The 10,278-nt window shown below is 56.4% G+C and overlaps 1 protein-coding gene across 1 annotated transcript; it reads left to right on the top strand.

The window, feature by feature from the left end:
- Positions 1-835: 835 nt before the first annotated feature.
- KPTN (kaptin, actin binding protein) lies at positions 836-8,115 on the top strand. The gene is made up of 12 exons (XM_081216821.1): positions 836-1,118; positions 1,511-1,593; positions 1,697-1,781; positions 1,875-1,929; positions 3,178-3,253; positions 3,375-3,448; positions 3,662-3,771; positions 3,870-3,947; positions 4,737-4,812; positions 5,573-5,708; positions 5,795-5,977; positions 7,697-8,115. Exons 1-12 carry the CDS (start codon positions 896-898, stop codon positions 7,823-7,825), a joined length of 1,308 nt encoding a protein of 435 aa, XP_081072947.1. The 5' UTR covers positions 836-895; the 3' UTR covers positions 7,826-8,115.
- Positions 8,116-10,278: the final 2,163 nt, after the last annotated feature.

The following is a 10,278-nucleotide window of genomic DNA, read 5'->3' as shown; positions in this document are numbered from 1 at the left end:
TGGAGACAAAAAAGTATATACAGGAATCCCAGAAGACCTCACCCTGTCTCCACCACTTCCTATCGTATCAGTCAAGGGACTTATTCTCCCCGAGCCTCAATTTCATTCTCCAGAAATGGATAATAAACCTCTTTCCAAAGTTGTTGCAACAGTTTATGGAGATAAATTCATACAGTGGTCAATAAATGCTGAATAAATGAACGCGGGGTAACAAGAGCAGCGTAGTTGTGAAGATTCAATGAGATAACCAGCCAACATGACTGATAAAGTAGGCTTTCAGTAAAGAAGGTGGTGGTGATTGGCCAGGACAGATAGCTAGAACTTTTTCCTTGGGGTAAGAAGAATGCATTTCACCATTTTAAAGGTGATGTGATTAAAACAAACTATGGAGCTATTGTGTTTGGGGTCCAATACTGACTGCTGCTTCTAGCTGTGTGATCTTAGACAAATTACTTTACCTGTCTGTGCCTCAGTTTCTTCATCGGTAAAACATATCATAGTACCTACCTCAAGCCTGCCTGTGAGTTTTAACTAAAAATTGATAGTTGTAAAGCTCTTAGAACAGTTCCTGGCACGTAAGGGCTATATTGAGCATTAAGGTTCTTATTCCGCCTTCCGCACCGCCCACAGCAGGGGCCACCACCTCCCATCTTCAGGCCTTAATCTGCCGGCGGTAGTCACCTCGGCCCTGAAAAGGACCAGGCAGGAGCGCGCAGGCGCATTGAGGCAAAGTCCGGTGGGAAGCCCAAGCGGCCCGGCTGGCAGCCATCTTGGTAAAGGGCAGCGTCGACAGCTTCTCTACGTAATCAGTCTGCGCGACCGGCCGGTGCCCGCCGGTCCATGGCGTAGAGCGGGCAGCAGCGGGGGCTACGGGGACCGGTGTTTGAGGGGCGTGATGGGGGAGGCGGCCGTGGCCGCGGGGCCTTGCCCGCTGCGCGAGGACAGCTTCACACGCTTCTCGTCTCAGAGCAATGTGTACGGGCTGGCGGGCGGCGCGGGCGGGCGCGGGGAGCTGCTGGCCGCCACCCTTAAAGGCAAGGTGCTAGGCTTCCGCTACCAAGACCTCCGACAGAAAATCCGGCCCGTGGCCAAGGAGCTGCAGTTCAATTACATTCCCGGTGCGTGGCGCCATGGGGCTGGGGGCTTGGAACGTAGTGCTGAGAAGGCTTCTGAGGCTCTGTCTGAGCCAGGTCACCAGGATGGGAGAATGGGATCAGGGTGATGGTGATCGAAGGGGGTCAAGGCTGGTAATCTGGAGGCATTGGGGTCAGAGGACAGGGCTAATAGGGGCCTGAAGTAGTTAGGGTTCAGGATTCCTCAGACTCAGAAACCAGGATCCCTGCTACCATGGTGATGGTGATGGTGATCAGGACTCACACCGTCCCAGAGGTCATGATAATTTGCGGTGGTCAGAGATGACTGAGTCCTAGAGGTCAGGGCTTACTGTTGATTGGGAATATTGGGATCACGGGTCTGCCTGAAACGTGAACTTTGAACTATCCTCTCCCAGTGGACGCAGAGATTGTCTCCATCGACACCTTCAACAAGTCACCCCCAAAGCAGGGCCTGGTGGTGGGGATCACATTCATCAAGGTACCCAGAGCCCTCCACCTACCCATTTTCTCCTCTGTACTGAGTCTGACCCATATCCCTCTTGCTGCCCCTACTCTCCCCTGAGGCCAGTTTCCTCTCCCAGGATTCAGGGGACAAGGGCAGCCCCTTCCTTAACATCTACTGTGACTACGAGCCTGGCTCTGAGTACAACCTGGACTCCATTGCCCGTAAGTGTGGCCTGGAGGGAAGGAGGGATGGGGAAGGGGGTTGGGGGGGGCTGTCAGGTCTCCTGTGCCCATCTGCCTGTGCTCCCCCTGCAGAGAGCTGCCTGAACCTGGAGCTCCAGTTCACTCCTTTCCAACTGTGCCACGCAGAGTAAGTAAGCCACAGGTGTGATATAATAGGGAGTGTGTGTGTGTGTGTGTGTGTGTGTGTGTGTGTGTGTGTGTGTTGGGAGGGCAGAGGCTGTAGCAAACTGGAGACCACAAACCTGCCTATAGACAATCAGACTAGTTTGTTTTTTAGAGCATCGTGCATTTAAGGTAGCCATGGACCAGACTTGGCTGATGGGCTACCATTTTGTTATCCCTGAACTAGATAATTTGAGAGTGAATTGAGCACCTGTGCTCCAGATGTGTAGGATTCTCAAATTCTAACGATCTAGATTTGGGCATTCCAAGACCCAGAAATGCCAATTTTTCTAGAGTTATAAGCTCTGGGATTCCAAGATTTGAAAGTTCTACAGTTTGATGATTCTGAGATTCTGTAATATTAAAGCCCTAACATTGTCATATTCCAAGGAGATAGAATACAGATTGTCTAGAATACTGATGTTCTAGAATCCCAAAGTATAAGAATCCCATTCTAGAGCTCTGAATTCCAGAACACCAGTGTTCTAGGAGAGGGGTTGGCAAACTTTTTCTTTTAAGGTGCAGCTTCGGGGTCAAATAATCTCTATCACAACTACTCAAGTTGGCCACTGTGGCAAGAAGGCAGCCATTGACACTGTGTAAATGAATGGGTGTGGCTGTGTTCCAATAAAACTTTATTCACAAAAACAGGCCGTGGGTTTTGGATATGCCCTGCAGGTCATAATTTGCCAACCTCTGGTCTAGCAGATGAGAGTTCTAGAAACTGAAGTTTCTAAAGCACTAATGTTCTGGGTTCTACGATCTGGGTATTCTACCAATTCTATAAATCTGAATATCCATAATGGCAATTTCCAGAAGTTCTAGCATTTCAAAGGAGACAGAAAACAGAAGTTCCAGAACACTGGGGTTCTAGGGTAAAGAGGTACTAGTGTTCTGAGGTTCTGCAGCCCATTCTAGAGCTCCATGTTCATTCCTGAATCCACATCCAGAATGAAGATTCTAGCAAGTGAGGGCTCTAGAAACAGAAGGTTCAAACGTGCTGAGTTTCTGTGATTCTGAGACTGGAAAGTTCTAAAATCTGAGATTCTGTGAGGGCTGGTTTCTAGAATTCTACATCCTGAGATCCTAGCTCTGGATCCAGTGTCTAGAACCCAGAATGTTAGGGTTCTCGCAGGCAGGAGTTTCTGCAAGAGGACGGTTTTAAAACACATGGACTCTACCATACTGGCATTCTAGATTTTTCTGCTTTCAGGGTCCAGGTCGGGGATCAACTGGAGACCGTGTTTCTCCTGAGTGGGAATGACCCGGCCATTCATCTCTACAAGGAGGTGAGGCAAGGGGGGAGGCTTGGTGGGCAGAGCCCTGCTGGGGCCACCATGGGCTGGCACGGGGCGCAGTGTGTGAGGCTGGCCACTGACTCCAAGCTGGGGCGGGTCTTGGTTCCCCCAGAACGAGGGCCTGCATCAGTTTGAAGAACAGCCCGTGGAAAACCTCTTCCCAGAGCTCACGAACCTGACCAGTAGGTAGGAGAGGCCCTGACAGAGGCCAGTGGGAACCGGGGCAGGCAGCCTCAGAGAAATCAGGTGCTGGGAATTGACCCCTAAAGAAATCAGGCCCAGTGGAGGCCCAAGGCTCTACCGGAGGTGGGGTGGGGTGGATGCTTCTAGGGAGGTGGAGGTGGGGGCTGGGGCCTGGTGACGGCCCTCAGGCCCCTCTGTCCACCCGTCCACCCCCAGCGTCCTCTGGCTTGACGTGCACAACCTGCCTGGCACGTCCCGGCGACTCTCAGCTCTCGGCTGTCAGAGCGGTTATGTCCGTGTCGCCCACGTAGACCAGCAGAGTCGAGGTGATGGCTGGGGCGGGGGCCCAGACACGGGGCGGGGCGAGGCCGGCCTCGGGTGCGGGTGCTCGGGGCTGGGCCCTGAGTCCTCGCCCTCCACACAGAGGTTCTGCAGACTTGGACGATCCTGCAGGACGGCCCCATCTCCCGAGTGATCCTGTTCAGCCTCTCGGCCCCCGAGGGTGAGCTCCGGGCAGGGGGAGGCCGGGCTGCGGGCTCGGCTCCTCCAGCCGTATCTGTACCCCTCTCCCCACATGCCCAGCTCCCCACCGTCCCTCCCTCCCCGCTGTGTGCCCCACTCCAGCCCGGGAGCTACCGTGTGCCCATTCCCTCCCCCCGATGCTCCTGAACTTCAGCTCCAGCTACTTGCCCCCGTGGTGGTCTGACTTGAGCTTTTACCCTGGAGTTGAACTTCTGCCTTTCCCTTGGTGGTCTGACCTTCACCGCTCACACTGTGACTTCCTCTGACCCCCCGTCTGTGGCCTCTTCACTCTGTCTCTTGCTGCCATCCAAGTCCAGCCTTTTCTCACGGACTCAGCGCTGTCCCCCCACTCGGGGTCTCCCCTTTCGCCCCACATGTTGATCTGTTCCTCTTACCGCGGTCTGTCCTTCTCTGGCGTTTCTCGTGGCCTGACCTCTGCGGTCTGTCTGCTGCCCCTTCCGCTGTGGTTTATCCCCTGATGCTCTCACTGTGATCTAACCACGGACTTCTCTGCTGTCACCTAACCTTTGTCTCTGCTACCCTGGTGGTCTAACCTTGGACTTCTTAAACTGTCATCCAACACCCCTCCCCCCTCCTGGCATCTGACCTCCGTCATTCGCTCGTGGTCTAACCTCTAACCCTCCGCCTGTAGCCCAATCTCAGGGGTCTAACGTGTGTTCCTCTCAGGAATGGACGGATGGGGGGGAGGGAGGAGGAGCCTGGAACCTGGCCCCTCACGCCTCCCCCGCCATTCACGTTCCTTCTCCAGAGACCGAGGACAGGCCACAGCGGGAGGAGTACAGCGTGCTGGTGGCCAGCATGTTGGAACCAGCGGTGGTGTATCGGTGAGGGCCACGGGGCACGTGGGTGTCGGCTGACCCCGTGCCTTTGCACGGTGATCTAACCTTGTCATTCTCCACAGAGAGTAAAGCTTTGGGTGCAGTGGTTCAGGGCTGGGCAGGTAAAGGTGTCCCAGGGAGAGGAGCATGAGTGTTTAAGTCTAGAACTTGTAGGGCATGTGCTGAGGCCTCGGGTGGGAACCGAGATGTCCAGTCCCCCTGGGGTAGGTGGACAGAGCATGTTGGCAAGTGTTTAACCACAGGCTCCATGTGGGAGAAAGCCCTGGTTTATAGGATCTGCCCATTTCCGTGGTGTCAGCACTCCCACCTCAGTGGATTTTGAGCCACCAATGTGATGCCAAGCCGCTTACAAAGTTTCTGAAAATTTCCCAATCGGCTCCCGTGAGCCAGTGTGAGCCAGCTGTGCACAGCTGGTGGGCGGTGAAGGTGTCCGGGCTGGGGCTGAGCTCTCAGGCTTCAGGGGGCCTCGTGGGTGTCCAGACTAGAGACAAGGGGGTCACCAGAAGGAACGGTGTGGGTTTCCATTTGGGAGCGAGACGGTCCCACCTCCAGGGGACGGTGTGGGTGTCCAGATCAGAGACAGTTTGAGCTCCCCTTGGTGGATATGAGGATGTCTAACTTGGAAACGAGGGTGTCCAGGCTTTAGGAGGAACAGCACGTCCAGACCTGACCCGTGAGGGTCCGGTGCTAAGGGTGGCAGGCACCGCGGTCGACCTCAGTCTCCCCGCTGTGGTCTGACCCTCAGGGACCTGCTGAGCCGGGGCCTCGAGGACCAGCTTCTCCTGCCTGGCAGCGACCAGTTTGACAGCGTCCTCTGTGGCCTGGTCACCGACATCGATTTGGATGGGCGGCCGGAGGTCCTGGTGGCCACCTACGGACAGGTGGGACCGGAGGGATGGGGCTGCCGTGGCCTGTGTCCTCTGCCTCCTGCCTCTCCCCATGTGACCCCAATCCCCTGCCCCTGCAGGAGCTGCTCTGTTACAAGTACTGCAGCCCAGAGCGCGGGCTCCCTGGGGCCCAGCGTGGCTTCCGCTTGCTGTGGCAGCGGAGCTTCTCTAGCCCCCTGCTGGCCATGGCGCACGTGGACCTGACCAGGGATGGGCTGCGCGAGCTTGCTGTGGTCTCCCTGAAGGGCGTGCACATCCTGCAGGTAGACAGGGGCCCCTGAGACGGGGCCTTAACACCCGCCTTATTGAGGGCACGTTCTCACGGGAGAGGGGCAGTCAGGCCTCGGCCCGATCCCTCTGGAAACTGGAGCCTGGGCCCCCCTTCGGGCAAGGGGATCATTGGCTGCAGGCCCTCTCCTGGGGGAGGCAGGCGGTTCCTGTTGGTCAAGGAGAAGGGAGGTGCTGGGGGCACTCACAGCCAGGGGTGAAGGGGGCTCAGCCGCAACATCCGTCACCCCCAGCCCCCTGGCCTCCCTCAGCCTCCCAAACGTCTCTACTTTGTTCCTCCTGCTTTGACTGTGTCCCTTCCCTGTGGCCCAGCCTGGATCTGCCCCCGGGACCTGACCTGCACTCTTCCACTGCGCCCTAACCTTGGCCCTCCTACTGCATCCACCCTTTCTTCCACCTGTGGGACCGGCTTCATTCTGCCTGTGGTCTAACCTTCAGCCTCCTTCTCCAGCTTTCTGCCATAGTCTAACCTCAAACCCTTCTCCTTTGGTCTAACCACTGAACTTTCTACTGTGGTCACGCCCGTGACCTGTGGTCTCATGTCCAGCCTTCTCCTGTACTTTGACCTCTCACCCTCCGACAGCAGCTTAACCGCCCCTTACGGTTTAATATCCAACCATTCCAATGGCCCAGCGTCCAGCCTGGAACCTTCCGTTGCTGTTTAACCTCCAACTAATATGTCTGACCTCTGACCTTTTCACTACGGCCCGGCCCCAGCCCTTCAGCTATGATGTACCTCTGTTTCCTGATCTGGTGTTTGCCCACCCCTTCCCTCTGGTGTGACTCTAGGCCCCTTTCCCATGTGGTCTAACCTGGGTTCTTTCTACTGGAGTCTAACCTTACTGTCTCCGCTGCAGGCTTTGCTGGGGCCTTTTCCTTCAGTCTAGTCATCAGCAGAATGGTCCAGGTTAGACTTCATAGAGATAGAGGTTGGACCCCAGTGGAAAAGTCTGAGGTTGAACCACAGTACGTGGGACAAAAGTTAGACCCTCGAGTAAAACGGAATGAGGAGAGGTCTGAGGTTAGACCACAGTGGACAGGGCTGTGGTCCATCTGTGGGAGAAGGGGCTTCCCTTCTGCTGTGGTTTCAGCCTCCCAGCATCCCTCACTGTCATCTCTTTCAAGCCATTCCACTGTGATCTCCCTTCCGTCCCTTCTCTCAGGGGCTAACTTCAGACCCTCCAGCCAGGGTCTGGCTCCATCCCTTGTGTGGTGACATATTCCTCTCTTTTCCACTTTGGTTTGCTCCTTCTCTGTCTTGTGGGCCTAACCTTTTCTGCCAGGACCTCACCTTTGTTCCCCCTGCTGTGGACTAACCTCAGCCTCTCTCGGGTAGTCAAGCCTCACCCCCATATAACGCGAGCTCTCTTTTATGTTTTTCTGTTTGTTTGTTGGGGTATAGTTGTTTTACACTGTTGTGTTATCTCCGTTATGTTTTGATCCATCCCCGTCTCCTCCACCGAGTTCTAACCTCAGACCCACACATCTGGGGCTGGGCTTTGTCCCTTCCACCAGAAATTCACTGAAGGCCGTCCCCCCGGGTCTGACCTTCACCCCGTCACAGAGACCCATTCTAACCCCGCACGCAGACCTCCCACCGTGGCTGCGCTCTCAGCCTCTGGGGGTTGGGGCGGGGCGTGTAACCTGCACCTTCCAGCTGCCTCAGCTCTGCCCTCCTCTCTCGTTCCCCACAGCACAGCCTGATCCAGGCCTCGGAGCTGGTTCTGACCCGGCTTCGGCACCAAGTCGAGCAGAGGAGACGTCAGCCACAGAGGCTGGGGGACAGGGTGGGTGCTGGGCCTGCTGAGACCCCGGCCTCCTGAGCGCCCACCCGCTGCCCACCCCAGGCCTGCCACAGTTCCTTGGGGTGCCTGCCTCCAGCTCTTCATGGCGGGTGGGTGCATCCTGAAGGAGGCACTGGTCTCCCCAGACACCCCAGGGTGGTGGAGCAGTGGGTCCTGCTCTGGCTCCACCCCAGCGTGCCCTGTGACCCCCACTCCCCTCTCTGTGCCTCAGTGTCCCCATTTGAAAATGGGATGATCCCACCCCACCCCGCCTCTATCCCCTTGAGACTCGGTCAGTGGTGATTATTTCTGTGTCCAGAGGAACCAAACTTGCACTTGTCTCCATTCTTTTGTTCGGCACACATTTGATGAGGAACAACTGTTGCCAGGCTCTGTGTGGGGCGCCGGACTCACCCGGAAGCATGGAGGGAGGGGACTTTAGGGACGGGGGATCCAAGGTCAGACCCAGCCGCGGACTGAAGTGGGATCGTAGTATAGATTTCAGAGGAAAGAAGGGAGGTTAGGCACTCCAGGAAGTTAAACCTCCACAGGAAAGACTGTAGAATAGAAAGGAAAGGTCTGCAGGGTTAGACCTCCGCAAGTGAACTGAGGTTAGACCCCAGTGGAAAGCTCTAGATCTGAGGTCAGGGCTCAGTGGGAAAACAAGGAAATTGAGCCTCAGAGGAGAGGATGTGGGTGGAAAGGACTGTCGTGGGGAAGCCATGGTCAAATTGTAGCAGGGGGTCTGAGGCCAGACCCCCTGTGAGTAATACTGAAGTTGGACCCTAGCAAAAATTACTATGGTTACACCTTGTGCCAAGAGCCAAGGTTAACACCCAGCAGAAGTGATCAATTTAGATCTCAACTGAGGGGTCCTGAGATGAGCCCCAGGCTACACTGTCCTGGAAAGGGCTAAGGGTGGGCCTAGTTGAAAAGCCCAGGGGATTGGGGGACCAGGAAGTGGGAGACAAGGCTAATTCCCTGCCCTGTGGCTGTAGCGATCGCCCCTCCTGTGGCCACTTCCGTGGCACCAGGAGAAGGAATTGAGGCCTACATCACAGGGACCAGTGGAGGGCGCGGACAACAGAAGAAATCTTGCCAGGAATAGAATCGGGTCGGGAGGGTGGGGGAGCAATTCCTGAGCGGGGTCCAGGCTGGTTGTGGGAGGGAGTTCCTTCCTTGCTGCTGCAGGGTTTGGGTGGGACCCCTGCTTCCGGGGGGGGAGGGGCAGGCACCATGGTCGTTCTAGCCATCTGTCTACCTCCTGCCATGGAAGCCCACCTGTCAGTCTGACCATCTGCACCAACAGTGAAGACTGAGCTACCAGTGCCCCACAGTGGGTCTTCAGGAGCCTGGAGCCCACCAGTTCTTGGCCACCCGTGCGTGTCTTCACCTCACCTCCCAGAACCCAAGCGTGGGAAATCGCAGGGAGCCAGAGCTGGGTCGTCTCCCTCCTCTCCTGGCAGTGGGCATGGGCCATTGGCAACATCAGGGTCTCCTTCCTGCTGCCCGTCTGCAGAGGCTGAGTGCTCCATCACCTCCTGTCCTGGGCAGGAGTGGGACCCTAGGGTGGGATTTGGGGCATTTAAGTAGTGATGTTCTGGGTCTGTGAAGTGTGTGCACGTGTGTGTGTGTTCACCATTTCAGGACTCGTGAGTTTGTGTTCCCGGCGCCTGCCCGGTCCTTCGCAGCTCGCTGCCTAACTTCTTGCCAGCCCCTCAGTCTGGGACAGTGTGTAGTGTAGCAGTTAAGGGTAGAACCTGAAGCCACACTTTACCACTCTGTGCCTCAGTTTCCCCATCTGTAAAATGGGGCCAGTAGCATTTACCTCACAGGGTTTTTAGGAGGGTCAGTTGTGCCAACATGTGTCAAGCACTTATTAAAAATGTTTATAACAATGCCTGGCACGTGGTAAGGGCTGGAAGCCCCTTGTGAATAGCAGCTGTTGTTATTATTATTAATGGGTGCCTTTGTGGTTGTTTCTGGCTGGCTTTGTCAGCAGGCACAGCATGTGAATTTGGATCTGACTCTGGCTAAAAACATTCTTGCCCTCCCCCCAGTTCTGGGAGCCTGTGACTATTTGTAGCTGTTTTGCCTCGTTGGCCCTTGTATGGATCAGCGAGTGTGTGTGTGTGTGTGTGTGTGTGTGCGCGCGCGGGCGCGCGCGTGCGCGCCCTCCGCCGCTGTCCCTTACCTGTGGTGCTGAACCCAGAGGGTGGGTGGGAGGCTTGGGCTGCTTCGTCTCCCCCCACCCCACCCCCCGTCCCTCCTCTCTCCAGGCCCCGCCCCGGCTCCCCGCGCCGGCCTCCCCTCCTCCCTCTCTAGCCGACTCCCCCTCCCCCGAATCCCTCCCCCCTCCTCCTCTCCTCTCCTCCCTCTATCCCCTCTCCCTCCCCTCCTCCCTAGCTCTCCCTCTCAGTCCCCAGCTCATCCCTCCCTCTCTCTCCCTCTCTCCCTCTGTCGGGCGGAGTCGCCCACCACTGCCAATACAG

This window comes from Mesoplodon bidens (assembly GCF_964165515.1).
Source record: "Mesoplodon bidens genome assembly, chromosome: 18".
NCBI classification, from domain to species: domain Eukaryota; kingdom Metazoa; phylum Chordata; class Mammalia; order Artiodactyla; family Ziphiidae; genus Mesoplodon; species Mesoplodon bidens.
The sequence above is the reverse complement of the archived record's forward strand: the minus strand, read 5'-3'. Positions and strand labels throughout refer to the sequence as shown.